The sequence below is a fragment of the Impatiens glandulifera genome, chromosome 2, assembly GCF_907164915.1.
Source record: "Impatiens glandulifera chromosome 2, dImpGla2.1, whole genome shotgun sequence".
In the NCBI taxonomy this organism is placed as follows: Eukaryota; Viridiplantae; Streptophyta; class Magnoliopsida; order Ericales; family Balsaminaceae; genus Impatiens; species Impatiens glandulifera.
This window is the reverse complement of record NC_061863.1, coordinates 48,089,816-48,110,722: the sequence shown is the minus strand read 5'-3', so window position 1 is coordinate 48,110,722 and position 20,907 is coordinate 48,089,816. Positions and strand designations below refer to the sequence as shown.

Genomic DNA, 20,907 nt, shown 5'->3' with positions numbered 1-20,907 from the left:
ATTTTAAAAACTATGCTAATTTTCTAATTAAAAAATTATTTATGTACTAATATATTTTATCCAAAATTAAAATTGAAGGTTTGTTATAAAAATAAATAAATTAAAATCTCAATATATCCATAAAATGAAAGAAATGTAAACAAAAATATACTATAAATTAACAAACACTTGTATTGATATTTTGAATGATGTAGATTCAAAGTTGTGATAATTAGACCACAAAGGAAGCAATAAAGATTTTATAAATCCAAAACCTTATCTTAATAAATATCAAACACCTTCAAATCGAATCAAGAATATCACTAAAGCATTCAACTATCTTTTGACCTTTTTTTTACAACATTAGAGGGTCTGTTTGGATCTAATTCAATATAACCTAAAATATAAGAACAAATTTATTTGTTTCGCTTCCGTAGCCGAGATCGATCTCCGACCATCACAACATCATTGCATCAATCCAATAACATATCGAAATGTAGATAACCTTGTAGAATGTCATCAAAAATTGAATAATATTTTGCTTAAGATTATTTGAATGTTTTGATAATATATACTTCTTACTTTTTAGTACACACAAACCACTTATATAAAATGTTGAATCATTTGGTTTAGAATTCTAATTATAACTTTAGCGAAATCTTTTAAATATTTATTTTTGGATTCAAGGATTTTAGATAGGAATACTTTTAATATTTCGGGATAAACTTCTTAGAGCACACAAACTGTGACAATAGATTGATCATTTGTCTTAAAATTTATTTTTGAGTTCACGTTTTATTCTCTTAGAAAATTTAACAAATTCACCTTTAATTTCTTAGATAAAATTCTTTCTAATTAAAATACATTTTTTTTTGTTAGTATTATTATTCTTGAATATCAACATTTTCTAATAATTGCCATCATAACTTAATCTCTTAATTTACATCTCAATCTTAGACTTACCATATATGCATTGGATTTGATTAATGATTTTATAATTGTGGTTGCTTATGAATTTAGAATTCATCCTAAATCTTATTTAATAGTGAAATACATTAATTTGATATTCAATACTCAAACTAAGTTTGCACGTCTCAGTGTAATAATTTCAATACTCTTCTAATTAAGCTTGATTCTTCAATTTTATTTTTGTCATTTAGTGTTACTGTTGATATGTACATTTTTAATTATATATATGACAAGTTATATTAATATTGTAGATCATGATATATGTGCAAGTAAGAGCACATGCAAGTCGATTACAAATCAAGTAACAAAAAAACAAATTGGATTAGTTATTATCTTAACATAAATCCCTAAATTTTATTTCATAATCAATTATGAGCTAGCTTATTTGATTTTGATAAGTTTTTTATTATGATTTTTTTATCTGTTTTTTTTTTTCAATCATTCAATTTATAAGTAACTAAAATTTAAATTTTTATATAAAAATATTATAATAAATTCAACAAATTAAAAACTCAAATAATTTACTTTTTAATAAAATAAAATTATTTTTAAACAAAACCCAATAAAAAATTTAATTATATCTAAAAAGTTTTTTAAGAAATTAATTCCCATCCATTCATATAATTAGAAAGTTTAATTTACAAATAATAAAAAATAACATTTAAAAATCAAAACAATTAAAAGAGAAATTAGATATTAAATAATATAATAAATTTACAAAAATTAAAATTCCAATAAAAAAATTCAACCATGTGACTCTAAATATAATTTGGTTTGAGTTCTATAACAATTAGTAAAGACCGAGCCAATCATGTGGTGTCGGACATTTTTTACCAAAAATTATGAGCGAAAATGAAATTTGTCATTTTCCGTGGATTGATCAACAACGCAAAAAATGTTTTGTTCTTTTATATATATATAGTCAAAATAATGAAAATTCGTATGAATTAAGAGAGAATATCGGTAGGAGGGTCTCTAAATTAAAGATGAACTTAAAAAAGTTTTTAGTGAACAATAAAAAGAGAAACAATTCTAGATCGGACAACTTTATCTCATTTATTGATAAGAGAAGATGTACACAAACTCGAGAAAACAAGAAAACATGATCAAGACATTTCACTATATCCATCAAACACTAGATCCATCAAAAGCAGAGAATATTACTCGAATTATAAAAATTTAAAACACGAAATTCGATCACAATAAATAAGATGTTGGACTGAACAAAATATAACATCAACTCAAATTTGAATGACATGAAAGAAAACGAGATATCTCCTCCGATACTAAAATAAATAAATAAATCATAGAAAATGTCATTAACAAAATTACGAAATTTTTAATGGTTTGATATAATATATATATTTTTAAATTATAAAGTAATTATAATAAAAGTAACTTTCTTTTATAAATAAAAAAGTGATAAATATGGAAAATGGGTCCCCCGATTATAGTGGAGGTTTAACTTTCTACCCTAAAAAAGAAGACAAGAGAAATCAATGGGCTCAAACTCTGTGGTCTTATCAATCATTGTTCTCTCTCTCTCTTACCTTACACGTACCCCATCTTTCTCTTTCTAGAAATATTGAAAACAAACGGGTCTTACGTGGGACCACAGCAATGGGACCCGCTGATCATGGACATCGACACTTGCTGAAATTGTAGCCGTTTGATTGAAGATGTGACAGTGACCACTTAATAATTAAAAATATCAACCCTACTTTTGGAATAATAAAAAAAAGGAAAATAAATACAAGCAAACGAATCAGAATTGATTTAAAAAGTGGGTGAAATTATTGTAAGAAAAATAATGCCAATCGTCATCAACCTATAATTTATAACTAAACCCATTGGCTAAGTCTAAGAACTTGTTTGATATAGATTACTTTAAATTTTTCTTAGAAAAAAAATATTCTTTATCATATTAGTATATTTTAACCAATAAATCAATTAAATAATTTTATTTTATATTTATAATATTTATTAATTAAAAATACATTACAAAATGGTTTTTTAACAAAAACATCTCAAATAACTAAGATCAAACAAGCTTTAAGAGTTTGTTTGACAATAGATTATTAGGGATTTATATAAAACTTTGTTTATTTAAAGAGTAAGTTATTTTAAATTTTTAATTGCTTAATTATTATAATGTTTTATTTTATTAAAGGTTTAAATTTTATAAAACTAAAATAATACTATCTTAATTAATAATTTGAGTGAGGAAAATAAATAAAATATGACTAAAGATTCTCCTAAATAGTTTTAAAAAAATTCAACATCAAATAAGGTACAAAGCGAACCTTGTTTTGTGAATTGTTATTAGAGGTTTTATGATATCTTATTTGGAGAAGATAAGTTAATTTGATAATTTTGTTATATAAAAATGAACTATTTAAAAGATTGTTTTGTGATTTTTTTCATGGTAGAGTATACAAATTTATGGGTTAAGTCATTTAAAAAAATAATTACTTAATTTATTATATTTTTAAATTGAAAATAAAAAAACAAGTATGAATTATTAAATATTTGATTTACAAAAATAAAAGTGAAATTATTATTAATTAAAATTATTTCTTTTAATAATATCATAAGAGAGTAACTAAAAACCCAAAATCAAACAGGGCTCTATCATCATCTTCTTCTTCAATCATATATGAGAGAGAGTAGACCACACCTTAATCAGAACAGAGAAGTTCTTCTTTCTTCTTCTTCTCTCTTCTTTTCTCAAATTTAATCAATCATGGCGACTCAAAAACCTATGCCCACTAGCCCTAGGAGTCCTTTGGACATGAAAATCCAACCTACAAAACGCCTACCCATGAAGAAGAATTACGATTTACATGGCGTCGGTTTAGGAATTGTCGCCGCCCTAGACAAATCCGGCCAGATTCCGGCCACAAAACCTCTGTTTCTTCAAAACATATGGCGATCCGATCCAATCCCAGTTAACAAAAACTATTTTACAACAAACCCAAATAAAAAAATGACAACTTTTCATTTTGACTATTCATCTTCTTCGTCTTCATCGGAGGAAGAAGAAGATGACGATGAAGAAGACGAAGAGTACACTTACGTTACTCGTCGTAATGGACCAAACAATCTATGTAGCACAAGAGTTTACTGCGATGGGATTGAACAGAAGAAGAAGAAACCCAAATCATCGGAAAAGAAATCTGTTTTCTGCAGCATATTTGACATTTCTCCGGCGAGATATTCCGATGATTCTCAACCGGCGTCTGATTTCCTACGTTTGTGTAATCTATGCAAGAAGAAACTTCACGGCAAAGATATATACATTTACAGGTAAGGAATTCATACTTTTTTTTTTTCAATTTCCATTTTTCTATATATATATTTGGTAATTGGTATTGATTGAAATGAAATGGGAATTTGCAGGGGAGAAAAAGGGTTTTGTAGTCCAGAGTGCAGACATAAACAGATTGTGATGGACGAGAAAAGAGATCAAGTAGTTGTTGATGTTATTAAGAAAACATCAAGAACATCATCATCATCATCGGCTTATTCAAATCTTCAGATTATCTTATCTCCTGAAATTTTTGCTACTTGATTATGAAGGAAGATGTTAATTATTAATTATATATATATAGGATCGATCATCGATGTAGCAAAGCTAGCTATAGAGAGAGCTAGTAACATCTTGAAGATCATGTATACATATATATATATATATATATATATTATACTAATTGAGGTTTCTTTGATTTCTTTTTGGGTTTTTACCCAGATTTTTGCTTTGGATCGAGGGAAGGAATGTAAAAGGGCAAAGATGCCTTATAAATAATGCATTTGTTACCATATATGGGGAAATGAGATAAGAAAATTAATGAATTCATTTGCCTTTCATCTTTACATTGTTTTAATCAGATTAATTAAGGAGCTTATGATTTTAATGTTTAATGAATTCATTTTAATATTAAGGAGCTTACTCAAATCACCATTTAGGCCTATAATATGATATGATATGACCGATCAATAATAACTACACTCCACCCACAGTTATGAGTTATGACATCACTTCTACACCTTTGCTGCCTTGAATTCCACCATAGCTAGCTAGCTAAAGTTATTTCATTTGTTTTTATTTTTGTAAAGATTCTACTTGCTGGTTTGATCTTTGAGATATATATTTTTTTGTGTTGGTGTGTTTGAGTTAATTTTTAAAAAAATTAGTTTTCTTTAGTTTAATGACAATTTTATTCTTTTAAATAGATGAGATAGAAAGAGAAACAATATATTTATATAATAACACTCAAGTTTTAAAATTTTAGATTAGAAAGTTTTCGCACTACAATGCATTGACCCAATTTATCAAACAAAACGGAACGGGTTAAAAACTTAGGAAGGGCTTCCACAACTCAAACAAACTAGCCACTCGTCCGGGCCCTCTTGCTACCCATATGCGAGGCATCGCCTTAGCCTTCCCTGACCAGAATCGCTCCCACACCTATAGCATTCGTGATCGGCCTCCTCAACTATTCTTTCACTTGAAGGATCGGAACACACAACAGTAGCGCATGCATGTGTTGTGTATTGGTTGACCCAACATTGTGGCCCAATCTCTAGTAACCCAATTACTGGATTTGACATAATAATATAAATAGACACTACTCTCTTGGTGGGAGACAAATGTCAAATTCCTTTGTGGTGTTTAGATGCTAGTGAGAGAATTGCCTCCTTTGTGTGAGATAGTGGTGCAACATAATCGATAAACAAGAGGACTGAGTCAAACTCCAATCGCATTCACACCCAACAGTGGTATCAGAGCCAGGGTTTGGAGTTTGAGATTGGGTTGGAGGATATAAGTTATTTTCACCAATAAGCGTAGATCTGTCTTCTGTTTATTCTTTAATCCTCTTTATTTTATTCTCTATTTCTGCTGCTACTGGAGGAAGAAGAAAGCCGCCGCCGCCTCTAGAGAAGAATTCGCTGCTGTCCTGTTCAGCCATTGTCGGTGTCGCGTTTGTTGCGACCGCTGAAAATCAATGCCACCGTCGTGCCGCTGCTGAGAAGACAAAGTAGCAAATCCCCGAGCGAGGTGGGTAAGCTTAAACTTTATTTGAGTTTCGCAAGGTATCATAGCTTGAACACTCCTATTAATTTCTGTCAATTGATTATTGATTGCTTTTAATTTGTTTTATAGCATGTCTGGTGTTAATCAATATGGTATGGTTCCGTTTGACGGAAAAACTGATTTTAGTATTTAGAAACAAAAAATGAAATGTGTTTTGATTCAGAAAAAATTCTTTAAAGCTGTTAGTCAGGTTTATGCTACTCCTGATACCGTTGAGAAAAATAGTGAAATGAATGAAAATGCATGCGCCTCTATATACTTGAACTTATCTAATTCTGTGATGAGAAAAGTTGGTAATTTAGAGTGTGCAAAAACCTTATGGGATAAATTGTCTGAACTATATACTGAAACTTCTCTACCTAATAAAATGTCCTTACTTGAAAAGTTTTTTAAATTTAGATTGAATATGTCCAAGGACATTGAAAATAATCTAGATATTTTCACTAAACTTATTTCTGATATTAAGTTGTGTGGTGATAAGAAAATTGATGAGTATGCCCCCATTGTCTTGTTGAATGCTATTCTTGATTCTTTTAATGATGTGAAATCCGCCATTAAGTATGGTAGAGACAGTGTCACTCTTGATATTTTTGTCAATGGTCTTAATAATAAGGAGTTAGATTTGAGACACTCTAAGAGGGGTAAACAGTCTGGTGAAAAAGTCATGCATGTGAGGGGTAGATTTCAGGGTAGGTCGAGTGCCCAAAAGAATGTCAGTAATGAGAGTTATGGTAAGAAATTTCATCCTGCTAGTAAAAGAAGATCTAAGTCTAGGTCTAGTGCTAGAAAGTGTTATAATTGTTACGAGTCTGGTCATTTTATCAAGGACTGTCCTAAGTCTAAGAGAAATTAGCATGTTAAAAATGCTAATGTGGCTATTTATGAGGACAATAGGGGTGATATTTTATAATTAATAATCTATGTGATTATGCTAGCTTGAACTCTGTGTTATCTAATTCTTTGTGCAAATCTGATTGACTAGTTGACTCTGGTTGTACTTTCCATGTGACTCCATTTAGAGATTTGTTTTCTAACTATAAAGAAATTGAACATGGTTTTGTGTCTATGGCAAATTCGAAAAATTACAATGTGTTAGGAATATGTGATGTATGCCTAAGGTTCTCTTGTGGTTTTGTGTTTACTATAAAGAATATGAGGCATGATCATGATTTGCATTATACTTTGTTGTCTTGTACATCTCTTGAGAATGATGGTTTGGAGGGAAAGTGGGGGAAATGTGTTAAGAAAATTTTGCGTGGGTCTCTTGTTATCTTTACTGCTAAAAAGTTGAACAATCTGTATGCGTGTCATGTTGAGAGTGCTTGTGACTCTATGAACTCAGTGATTGGTGATAAATCTGTTCTTTGGCATAATAGATTAGGTCACATGAGTAACAAAGGTCTAGAAATTTTGCATAAAGGTGGTCACTTTAGTAGTGATAAATTGTCCCCCATCCCTTTTTGTGAATAATGTGTACTAGGAAAACAACATAAAGTGAGTTTTCCCATCTCCTCCTACCCAAACGTATCTAAGTGTACTAATATCCTTAAATATTTGCATGCTGATGTGTGGGGTCCCTCTAGTGTTGCTACACATGGGGGAACTACTATTTTCTGTCTATCATTGATGATTATTATAGGAAAGTTTGAGTGTTACTATTGAAACATAAGTCTGATGTTTTTGAAAAGTTTAAGGAGTGGAAAATTTTGATTGAGAATCAATCTAGTAAGAGAATCAAAAATCTTAGAACATATAATGGTCTTGAGTTCTGTAATAAACAGATGAATGATTTACGTGTTACCTAAGGTACTAAAAGACATAGGTCTGTGCCGTACATACCACAATAGAATGATGTTGCTGAGAGGATGAATAAGACACTTCTAGAGAGGGTGAGAGCTATGTTAGTGCCATATAGGTTGTCTAAGAAGTTTTGGGGGGATGCTTTGCATACTGGTGCTTAATTAATAAATAGGTCCCTAGTGTTCCATTAGAAGGGAAATTTCCTAAATCTGTGTTTTCAAGTAAACCTCTTGATTTGAGCAACTTGAAAGTTTTTGGCTGTATTGGCTATGTGCATCAGAAGGTTGACAAGTTGAAGCCTAGGTCTAAGAAATGTGTGTTCCTAGGCTACCTTGAAGGGGTAAAAAGTTATAGGCTTTGGGATAGGAGTGAACATGGGCTTATGATTGTGATAAGTAGAGATGTTGTCTTTAATGAGAATGATTTTCCTTGCTCGTCTATGTCCCCCACTCATGTTAATGATGTTCCTAATAAGGTGGAGCATGTGCATGTAGTTGTTGATCAACTTGTTGAACATGATGCGAATGTTCCCAATGAGGTGGAGCATGATAATGTGCATGATATTGATGATTTGCATGATTCAAATGTTTTGTCTGATTCAAATAATATGTCTGATGATTTGTATGACTATCAACTTTTTAGGGATAGAAGTAGAAGAATTATTAGAATGCCTGGTAGTTTAGGGATGATAATTTGAATGATTGTAATATGTCTGAATTTGTTTTTAATATGTTTGAATTCCTAGACTGTAATGAGCCTAGCTCTTACAAAGAAGTTTTGAAGTCTAAGCTTTCTACTAAATGGATTGTTGCTATGAATAATGAGATGAATTCCCTAAGAATCAATGATACTTGGAAACTTGTTCTTAAACCTCATAATTGCTCCTTAGTGGATTGCAAATAGTTGTATAAGGTGAAGCAAGCGCCAGAAAAAGTTAGATTCAAGGCTAAGTTAGTAGTCAAGGGATTTACTCAAAATGAGGGAATAAATTATGCTAAAATTTTAGCTCATGTTGTCAAATTCACTACTGTTAGAATTATGCTTGCTTTAGTTGCTCACTATGATTGAGAATTGAAGCAAATGAATGTTACTATTGCTTTCTTACATGGTGAACTTGATAAGATTTATATGCATCAACCTGAGGGATTTGTTGACCCAAAGTTGTCTGATCATGTTTGTTTGTTAAAAAAAAGTCTCGTATGGTTTAAAACAATCTCATAGGAAATGGAATATCAAGTTCGATAAGTGCATGCAATCTTTGATGTTTAAAAGAATTTATTATGATCATTGCCTTTACTTCAAAAATATTGACTCTTTGCTTGTATTTCTTTTGTTGTATGTGGATGACATGTTGATTGTTAGCCCATGTCTGAAGGCTGTTATGCATGTGCAAAAATCACTTTGTGAAAATTTTAACATGAAAGACTTAGGTGATGCTAAGAAGATTTTGGGCATGAATATCATTAGAGATAGAACAAAATTTTCTCTTGTGTTGAATCAAAGTGCATATGTTGCTAAAATTTTGAGTATATGTCTGATGCTAAATCTGTGAATGTGCCTCTTGCTTCTCACTTTGTGTTAAGTAAGGATCAATCTCCTAAGACTGAAACTGAAATAATTAAAATGAAGAATGTGCCTTATTCCAATGCTACAGGGTCTGTTATGTATCTTATGATTAGCACTAGACCTGATATTGCATATATAGTTAGTTGCTTGAGTAAATTTATGTCTAACCCTGGTATGCCTCATTGGAATGCTTTGAAATGGCTTTTGAGATATCTAAACACTATCGTTGATGTTGGCTTGACTTTCTCTAAGTGTTCTGTAGGTACTAAGTTAGTTAGTTATGTGGATTCCAATTATGATAATGATAGGGATAATAGAAAGTCTATTACTTCCTATGTGTTTACTTTGTGTGGCTCTTGCATAAGTTGGAAGTCTCAACTTCAACCCATTGTTGTTTTATCTACTACAAAATCTGAGTATTTAGCTGCCACTGAAGCTTTTAAGGAAGCAATTTGGTTTAGGGTTGTTTTGTCTTAAATTGGTTTTCTTGATAAAAAGGTGGTTGTGTTTTCTGATAGTCAATCTGCTATTCAACTGTGTAAAAATCCTGTTTTTCATGATAGAATTAAACACATTGATGTTAGGTTTCATTACATTCAGGATATTGTTGAAAAGGGCATTGTTAAGTTAGAGAAAATTCATTCAGAATTTAATCCTACTCATATGGGTACTAAGTGTTTACCTACTGAAAAATTTATTTCATGTCAACGGATTTTAAACTTTGACTTAGGGAAAGCTCTTTGAGGTTCGTCCTTTGTGGGCATGGCATGCTTTGTGATTTTGCCTTCAATCTTTGTGATTTTCCCATGCTTTGTTCTCTTGCGTTCGATCTTTGTGATTTTCGCATGTTTTGTGCTCTTGCATTTGATCTTTATAATTTTCGCATGTTTTGTGCTCTTGCATTTGATCTTTGTGATTTTCCCATGCTTTGTGCTCTTGCGTTTGATCTTTGTGATTTTTGCATGCTTGTGCTCTTGCGTTTGATCTTTGTGATTTTCGCATACTTTGTGCTCTTGCCCTTGGTCTTTGTGACACGAGTTTACCTTGGATATTCTCTTTATTGCCTCGGTGATAAAAAATTGGCGATGATGTGTTTTGCACTATTTTGGGCCAAATGTGGAGATTGTTGGGTATTGGTTTGCCCAATATTGTGGCCCAATTTCTAGTAACCCACTTACTGGACTTGATCTAATAATATAAATAAATACTACTCTCTTGGTGGGAGGGAGATGTCAAATTTCTTTGTGGTGTTTGGATGCTAGTGAGATGATTGCCTCATTTGTGTGAGATAGTAGTGCACCGAAATCGATAAACAAGAGGACTAAGCCAAACTCCAATCGCATTCACACCCAACAGCAGGCTTAGAACACATGATCTCATTGCAGGGATAACGAGAGAAATGGGAGAAGAGAAAAAAAAAGAAATGAATAAAAGAGAAGCTCTCTCAAACAAAAAAATATCATATGAACTGAATATTAAATAATAGGAGTCACCTACTAAAAAAATAAATTAAAGGAAATGATTTTTTTTTAAAAATAATTAATTAAAAAAATTATTTTGTACTTATTATTTATATAATTAATTAACTATTTTATTCATGGTATATTTTATACATTATACATCAATAATGATTAATATATAATTAAAATTTCTATATAATTTATTAAAACATTAATTTTATAGATTCTCTACATATTTATTATTTATATAATATTAATTTCGTTTTATTATATATATATATATATATATATATTTTATCTATTATTCATTAACAATAATTAAATATATAATTAAAATTCTAAATAATTTATTAAAAAAAATAATTTTAAACATTCTCTACATATTTATTATTTATATAATTAATTAATTTCTTTTTATTAATTATATATATATATATATTTTTTTTTATTTATTAATCATTAACAATGATTAAATATATATATTTATATATAATTTTAAATAAAATTCAACAATCACAAGTGATTTATCGATTAAGTGTTTATATTTCAAATTTGAGACCAGAGTTCGAGTCTCAATTGATGTGAATTTATAAATATTAAAATGAAAGTGATGATAGATGTAAATTAAAAGTAATGTTAATAATACGATGGTACATGTGAGTCCAAATTTGAGTGAGTAGAGAATGATGGTTCATATTAAGAGTGAATGCATCATTGATGTGATAGTATGTGAGTCTAAATTTGAGGGGTGTAAGAATGGTGAGTCGTATTAAGAGTGAATGCATCATTGATGTTATATGCGAGTCTAAATTTGAGGGACGAGAGAATGATAATTCATATTGAGAGTAAATGATTCATATATGTGAGTTTCTAAGTAAATTTGGTGTGAATTTGAAGTCGATTGGGGAAGGCTAAATGTAAAGATAAGATCGTCACAAATTTCTCGAAGTGAGGTATAATGAGAGATCAATTAGAGAATGCTTAAAGTCACTATCACAATATTAGTAAGTCGAAGTTTGTTTTGGTGAAATATTAATTATTTTTAAATTAAAATTTTAAATATATTTTATTTAGTGTTAGTCACAAGATTAGTAATATGAGAGGTCGATTGAAAAATATCAAATGTATGGGTAAAATCGGTACAAAATACTCGAAGTAAGACATAATGAGAGATCATTGAGAGAATGTTTAAAGTGAGGTCAACATATTAGTAAGTTGAACAAGGCCTTATTCGGTTTTGAGTTATTTGAATAATCTAAAAAATCAAACATCACTTCACTCCCGCTCTCATCAATCAAATCAATCAATTTATTAACCAAAATATTAAAATACTCTCTATTTTAAATAATTATTTTATTTTATTTATATATTTCAATACCTTTTAAGTCTTTCTATAAAAAAAATATCCTCGCATCCTCAAAATCACATTTTCTCTCTTTAAGTTATTTCAATAACTCAAACCGAACAATACCTAAATTTCACTTAAAAAAAACTTCATACTCAACATCACTAACCATGGATATTTTTCTTTAATCAAATCACTTATTTCATTAATAAAAATATTAATATACTCTTATTTTTCTTTAAATATAAACAAAAAAAAACATTATTAATAATTTAACCAATTAAAAATTCAAAAATACTATATTTTTATCGAATAATTTTGGACATAAACAAAAAAACCCTCAAATCAAATAAGTTTTAAGAATTCTTTTAATGTGTACATAATTGTTTTTATAAATTCTCTATTTAATATCACACATGTCATCAAATAAAAAAAATTCTAAATATAAAAATATATTTTAATAGTTAAATTATTTAAAAATACAAATAACTTACTTATGTTTTTTTTATAAAAAAGTAATTTAAAAAAAAAAATTAAAAATCCAATTTCAAACGAGCTGTGAGAACTCGTTTAATAAATGAATTATTTGAATTTTATCAGAATATTTCCAAAATAACCCTGGTTTGATCGAATCATGAAAAAACCCACTTTTAAATTATATTTCCATATATATCCTCCTCTCTCTCTATATTATTCTTAATTAATAATAATTTATTTTATAATTCAATTTATATTAAAATATAATAAAATAATATTAAAAAACTATACATAAGTTAATATTAACTTTTATTAAAATTAAATAATTTCACAATTCAATTTATATTAAAATAAAACTTTAAATGTAATAAAATAAATATTATATATATATATATATTAATATTAAATTTTATTAATAAACACAATCTTATTTATAAAAAAAAGTTGAATAAATTTTTTTATAAATATTTGATTTAGATGAAGTATATTTATAAATTAATTAATATTTGTTATTTAAATATATTAGCTTTATTTTCTTGTATAATTATTTATTTAAATTATTTAAAATTTAAATGTTATATTAAATAATATGGTACGTTATAGTTTGATTTATACTGTGTTTTAATTTTTATTTAAGGTAATTAATAAAAAATATTTAAAATAAAATAATTTCATTATTTAATTTATATTAAAAATAATTAAAATGTAAATAAATATTATATATATATTAAAGTGATTTTTTATTAATATAAAATAGAATATTTAAGTAGAAGATAATTTTAATATTTATATAAATAAAATTAATAATTAAATATACTATGACTTGATATTTGAGTTTTGAGATAAAAATTGAATAAAATCTCAATAACTTATTGATCAAACAAGCTCTATGAGTTATTTATTATCTATTACAAAATTTTCTTTATGGTTGGGTTGGGAATTGGCATCCTAATATTTTGACATTTTTTTTAATGAATTGCAGCTCTATAACTATGGGTTTAATTTATTCATGAGACTTTGAAAAAAAAAAAAATGAAAATAAGATATTTATAGTTAATGTTTGGTGTCTATTATTAATTCATCACACTAGTGCACTATGTACCGGGTATCCATAAGTTGTCCTTAGTGGTGAGATTTCACATAAATGGGTTCTTTCTTATCAAGAAAAAAAATAACATAAATGGGTTCTTCTTATAACATAATAAAATAAAAGATCAGTTAGTTGACTCTTTAGATGATTTTTATACCTTTATTGCAAATAAGTTATATTATTTATTTTATATGCATTATAATTGAGTTGATTTATTGTTTTATTTAATACGGTATATATCCTTTTTAATTAGACAAATTATCATTATCGAATTAACTTAAGTGACAAAAGTGGGTTTTAAGAGATAAAATGTTACGAATTCGAAAGCTATATTAACTTTATATATTAAGAAAATAAATTTATCATCAATTATTTTTCATTCAAATAATATAATATCGTTAATTAGTTGATAGTTTGTTGATGATTCTTTGGTTGGTTTTATCTCGAGGCCATGTTCATCATCTTAACCGGATATGATATTTTTATATTTGTCTTGAAATATTTTGAAAATTTACATTTTGAGGTTGTTTACTATTATCTTATCATTATTTGTGTGTTTTTTTAGTTATATATATGTCACTTTAGAGTACCTTTTGGAGCATTCAATTGGAATTTTTATTGTTGTTGAGAATCTTTTAGCGGAAATGTTTTCTAGACCATACAAACGATATGCTTTAACTTGGTTCTTTATTTGTTTGTTATGTTTGAAATTAAAAAAATTACAGATTGTTGAATTTCTCTTCTTTGGTTTTTTTAATTTTATTTTGTTTATTAACATCTGAATTTTAATTTACAATTCGATATTTTAGACCAAGCTGGCTTTCAACCAACTCATATGGGCCATACACCATGTAAACTCTATCCTGATGTTAACCCTTTTTTTTTTCTTTCAAGTTTGATTTGTTTATTTAAATTTCACCGTACTATTCATCTTAGGATTAAACCCTAATAAAAATGAAATAAAATAGATAATTTCAAATTTACCATTTAATTCAAATAACAAAATATATATTTAAAAAATACGTAAGTCTACCATATTAACCGCATCAAAATAAACTATCCAGTTATATTCAAAAACTCGGACATCACTCAATGAACTCCAATAATACTCCACAAAAACTTCATATACTAGCCAACAATACAAAAATAAGTGAGTTTCTATTTAACCTCCTCTTGACATATACAACTAACCATAATACACATATTATCCATAAGCATCGTGAATAATTTTCATCCAAATAACGAGATATTTGATGAAATTTTGACTTACAAAGTTTCTCCAACAAAAATTATATGAAATCATTTTAACAAACAAATTGTAAAAATGCTCCATATGGAAAATATCAATATCTTGCCAATCCATAATGTCTTATTCAGATAAGGATACTAACTTGTGTCCTACCAAAAATAAAAACTCTATTATGAGACGAATTTTCCCTAATGTTTAATATTTTTTAATATGTAATTCGGTTAACCGAACCACTAGAGCGAAAATCAAACGACATTTCTACGTATAGTAATGGAATCAAGCTTATGATATGTCGTTAACTAGACTTTTAACAGTATACCAAATGTCGTTCTAAAAATGGATCGAAAGTCAATCCCACAATAAATCTAGATCGATCTAGATCGATCGCACAAAATTTTCCACCTAAAATAAATTCTCATCCAAAACCTGGGTTTTGGTTAACATCCCAAAAAAACATTATGAAAATGTTAAGTGTGTTTCATCCTTACAAATGACATGACATATTTTTTTAAATGTAAGTGGGATTATGATGGTGAAGATCATCCTAAGTTATTAGATTAAAAAATAAATGATACACATCCAAATTATTTTAGAACAACCATTTATCTTCCATATTAGTGCTCCAAACAATGAATTTATAAAATAAGCCAAGAAAATACAATATGATTGAATTGGGCTGTTGACATTTTCATCTTAATTCCTTCTTACAAAGAAAATTCTTGGCCATGGTATGAACATTATATCTCCAGCACAATATCTGCAACAACAATAACAAAAAACATCAGCAAATTTCCTAATCTTGATATTGAGTTTTTTTTTTTTTTTTTTGACAAACTCACACTCTGAATCCGTCTTCACCCATTTGCTTCCATATTTCTCCATATCAATCGCCTGTTGTCCATCGTCGTCGTCGATTTCCAAGTATTTCGTGGCATTTGACCTTGTAGCTGAATTTTTTGGATATATTTTCTTTTGCATTAAGGCCCTCAATATCTGTAAACATTAATTTCAGATCAATTCTATATCACCAATCCATCTCCAATAAGTTCATCATTCATCTACATACCTTGTCTATTATTGAATTATCAGGGATTGGATCTCTTAAGCTAGGTTTAGGTCCAAACCCCGCCTTTTGACTCAAAAACATCTTCTTGATCAACAAAGATAAAGGTTTTTTTCCTAAACCTTTCTTCTTTGACCCAACACAGCTTGATATTTTTTCATCCTTTGGATTCTCCAAACACGAGAGCTGCTTTAGACAGTACTCCAATGAGACAGATTCATGACCATCACCACTACTACTATTACTACCAGTTGACGATTCTTCTAATTCCCTGCTAATCATTATTAATTTAGCAACTTCTCTTTGAATTTGATCTCCAATGGAGGATGATTCATGATGATCTTCCAATTGGACTCGATTAATGTTGTCACCACCAAACGTCCCAATTGCAAGCAACAACCGATCAGACCAGTCGCTGGATTCTTCATTGCCTGATCATATAAACACCCATTAATTACTGAGCTCAACTTAAAGAAAGAAAGACAGAAAGAAAGCAACTTTACTTACAGTTAGTTACTACTGGCCTTTTAACACTCTCTTGTTGTTGCTTGCCTCTAAGCTTGGATTGTACCCAATTGAGAATCTGCATTATTCAAAACACAACTAATCAATTAAATTATGATGATATAACAGAACCCATCATGAAAAGATAACATCTTGAATTCAAATTAATGACCTTCATTGTGTTTATAATGGTGGGTTGAAGAAGATGATGATGAAGAAGAAAGGATGATGGGAGGGAATTTATACAGAGGGGGAAACTGTATTGGTTCAAGTTCCAAAATTTTGTATAAGTTTCCGCCGTCACGTTTATCTGTTTTAGGAATTCGTACCTGCTACACATACTTCAATGGTTAATTCTTCTATTATTTCAGTAAAATATGCTTTTGGATGATATAGAGAACTATTAAAAACTCGAAAGACTCAATAAGTGCACATGGGATTTTGACTTGATCAGTCATTGGTATATTATATAATATTATATTGCAACTACACTCAAGAATCTATCCTAGGGTTTAGATACAATCAACTCCAGTCCAATTTGTTCTTGGAATGAGCTGCAAACCCGCAGAGATTTGTATTTGTCATTACCCAAATGGGCGCGGCATTTTAACATACACCAGGCAGGCAATTGAACTGGCTGATATGAATTTGTTTTCTTCTTTTTAGCTTCAACAAGTTCACACTTATCAACAACATCGATCATATATAATTCTAAGATGAGATTTGTTTTTACTTTTTAGGGTTTAAAAGTTTCTTTTTTCATCTTCATCCAGTTGATTCTAGAAATTCCATCGATCATACATAATTCTAAGATAGATGATCACTTTTATCTTTGTTTTTACTTTCTAGGGTTTAAAAGTTACTTTTTTCATCTTCATCCAGTTGATTCTAGAAATTCCTTTTATTTTTGTGCAGTCGGTGATATCGAAAAGTTGGGTTATAAAATAAAAAAGTATGATAAAAGGTTAAGTAAGAAGAAAACCATTTCCCGTGATGCTGTCTCTCACTAACCGAACCACCTGCAAATTCCTATCTCTTTCTCTTTCTTTTTCTTTTTATTTTTAAAAGATCAAACTTTTCTAGTGTAATATATTCTTCTGGCTCACCGAAAATTTGAGTTCTTTTTAGTTGGAGTAACAAATTTTGTGGGTGTCAATTAACTTTTATTTTTTATTTTTAATGATAATATGTGTTAGTGTTGATGATGTTTCTATGTTTTTTTAAGTGTATATATTTTTGATAACTTAACCTATTATGTCATAACTTGTATTAAATTACTTTTTGAATTATAGGTTTTCAATATTTGTGACTAAATTGATAATTAAATATATATTGACCTTAAAACAAAAACTAGTTAACATTAAGACACCATAATTTGTTTTTCAAATAGTACAAGTTATGACATAAAATAAAATCATGGGTTAATTTTGATAAACAAATAAAATAATCTCAAAAGAAAAATATTAAAGTATAAACAATCTTTTATAATTCGAAGTCTAAATTTTTGTAAGAACTGGTTACCTGGTTACGAGTTAAATAAGTAACTAGGGTTAAAGTTTTTAAATCAACGAAAAAATTAGAATAATAAGAAATCTAAGAGTTTCAGAAAAAGAATACGAAAACATGGATGAGAAAATAATATTGTTAGTATGCCTAACCTTCCGAGAATTGAACACAACGACGAAAAATCAAAATACAGTAAGATAAACTTTCACAATCTTATTCATATCTGTAATTGGGGGAGTTCAACTTATATATGAACTAAACCCACAAAAATATTCAGTTACAACTGTTCAAAGAGCGAAAATATATTTAACAAAATGTAGTTTGCAAATAGCAGAAATTAAAACAGGCAGATAACCAACTCTAATTGTCCAAAATTGTAGCATTATCTCCACCTTCAAATATTGTCCTTGAACGAAGAGACCTTGACCTGATCTGCCTCCAATGCCCAACCTCCAATCTCTAAAGATAACTCTTTTCTCTTGTTGTTACAACCGTTTAATGCGATTCTGAGTTATTTTCAGTTAGGTAGTAAGAGGTTAGGCTATGGGAACCACAATCCTTGATATAACATCTTTCAATTATTATACTGATTGCGGAACCGACCATTTCTTCATTTCCTCCAGTTTTTTTGGGTTAGTAGACACTCAATTTTCATTCAATATATGAACCATGTAGGAAATTTGTTTGCACCCACAACTACATTTTCTTTTTTTAAGGAATAACCTTTGTTGTTGTAATGCTGTCAAGACTTGGTGTAAGTAGAAGCTCATTCTAGCTTAGACTATACATTATGATGTCATCGAAAATCCAGGACAAAACCTTTTTTTCAGACCAGTACCACAGGGACAATAAAAGAGTCGTGACTCCTTCTAATTACTCCCTTGTCCAATATATCATTGACTAATTACTCAATTTTTGTCTTTTGCAGGACATGGTAATGATATGAACACAAAGACATAGGTAAGTTCTGTGTCTTCCTTTAGTGGGATTCAATGATGTTGTTCCCTCCTTGACTAGTGGTAGATCTTCAGGTTGCTGGAATAGTATTGATGTCTTCGAGCAGTTGCTGGAGATCCTCATGAACCTTTTCTAATGCCTTTGTGGTCAGTGAAACAAATTCACCTTCATGTTTACTCCTTATTTTTACCATGAAAGCAACACTACATTTTTTTAATAACTTATACAACTAGTTTCCTTGTATCAGGTTGATTTGTGCATGAGGTATACCCTGCAAGACAATGATTCTCCATTGCTTTTTAAAATAGAGGGTCAACTTTTCAAAATTCCAGGATGAAAGGCCTAAAGTAATCAGTCACTCGATGCCTAACACAATATTGTACTCTGTCATGATAAGAACTTTCATATATGTTTGGTAATCCTTTCCCTCTATTGACCATTTCCGGTCTTGGAAAATGCTGAAGTAGAAAATGTTGAAGTCATTTTCCACTCGAACCGACAACACCTGGGTGGACAGGGTATTGTAGCTTATTTTCTTCATAATCTTGCTAGTTATGAAGTTATGGGTGCTGCTTGTATCAATCATTATCACCATCGGTAAATTCCCAATCTTGCCAAGAATTTGAAGTGTATGAAAATTATTAGAATTAGTCAATGCATGTAAAGAAATGGAAGACTCTTCCACTACATCCACTACATGAGGCTGCAAAGGAAGATGGTGATTTAGAATTGGATTTAGAGTGGTTTCTTGGAAACTTGGTAAATCTTCTTGTTCATTATCCGAGACCATGAATAACTTTGATTTACACAAGTGGTTGAGTTCCCACTTTTCATTGCAAATGTAATAGAGGCATTTCCTCCTCTTTTCATCCATTACAGCCGAGTCTATTTTGTTTCATGTTACCCTGATTTATGTTGGAAGAAGATGCATATGAAGGACTTGGCATGAGATCGGCGGTCCGGTTGGTGCTTGGCTAGACCGTGTTAACATTGGATGGCTTATTGAGCAATGATGGTTCAATGTTGTACAAATGCCCACTACTCAACAAGGACCTATATGTCGCTTCTTCAACACTAACCATCAACATGTGTTCATTTAAGGATCTAAGAAACCGCAGGCTGATCACATTTACGATTTCCTCTCTCAATCCAGATAGGTGGTACTCTATAACTTACTCTCTAAGCATACTATATAGTTTTGGGGAAATTAATATTTATCAGGAATTGTATTCTTAGACAGAACTGACATGTTTCAGGTGTATCAATTGTCTTATGGGGTGTCATATATGGAAGGATTGAACTGCAGCAATAAGTCTATCTTGAACACGTCCCACGTCATGGCTTCTCTATGGTTACGTTGCAAAGATATGATTCATACCACATTCTAGCATCACCAATAAAGTGGATGTGAGAAATGTCAAGTTTAATTGTATAAGTAGTCATGTCCACCTTAAAGAACTGCTCATCAGATATAAGTCAGCCCTCCATATTTGTTTCATCGAACCGAGGGAAATCAACTTTGGTGAGCCGGGTTGGAGGAACATATTGTTGATGCTGATGCAATGGACTATCGCGGGGAGGGACATGTTGAGCATCATCATCAAAAGTCCTAGGGAGGGGTTCTTGGCCTAGAATAAATCCTCTTTCTACGGATGTCAATCTGTCTTATGTGGTATTGAATCTTCTGTCTATATTATTACTCAATTTAGTCATGCTTTGTTGTAGAGAAGATTGTATAAAAGTTGATTATTGAGCCAAAACTTTGATCAGGGCTTTAAGAGCATCCATCTCAGTTTGTTGTCGAGTTTCTTTCTTCATAGAATTGTATGGCTCTGATACCAGAATGT

General features: G+C 29.7%; 2 protein-coding genes across 2 annotated transcripts; one reads left to right on the top strand and one right to left on the bottom strand.

Annotated features, from left to right (window-relative positions):
* Nucleotides 1-3,626: 3,626 nt before the first annotated feature.
* On the top strand, nt 3,627-4,800 carry LOC124925920 (FCS-Like Zinc finger 14-like). The gene is made up of 2 exons (XM_047466055.1): nt 3,627-4,254; nt 4,348-4,800. The coding sequence occupies exons 1-2, from the start codon at nt 3,692-3,694 to the stop codon at nt 4,517-4,519; spliced, it is 735 nt and encodes a 244-aa protein (XP_047322011.1). The 5' UTR covers nt 3,627-3,691; the 3' UTR covers nt 4,520-4,800.
* Nucleotides 4,801-15,650: 10,850 nt separating this feature from the next.
* LOC124928069 (protein NEGATIVE GRAVITROPIC RESPONSE OF ROOTS-like) lies at nt 15,651-17,232 on the bottom strand. The gene is made up of 5 exons (XM_047468600.1): nt 16,770-17,232; nt 16,601-16,676; nt 16,097-16,524; nt 15,870-16,023; nt 15,651-15,787 (listed from the first exon to the last, which is right to left on the bottom strand). The coding sequence occupies exons 1-5, from the start codon at nt 16,935-16,937 to the stop codon at nt 15,768-15,770; spliced, it is 846 nt and encodes a 281-aa protein (XP_047324556.1). The 5' UTR covers nt 16,938-17,232; the 3' UTR covers nt 15,651-15,767.
* Nucleotides 17,233-20,907: the final 3,675 nt, after the last annotated feature.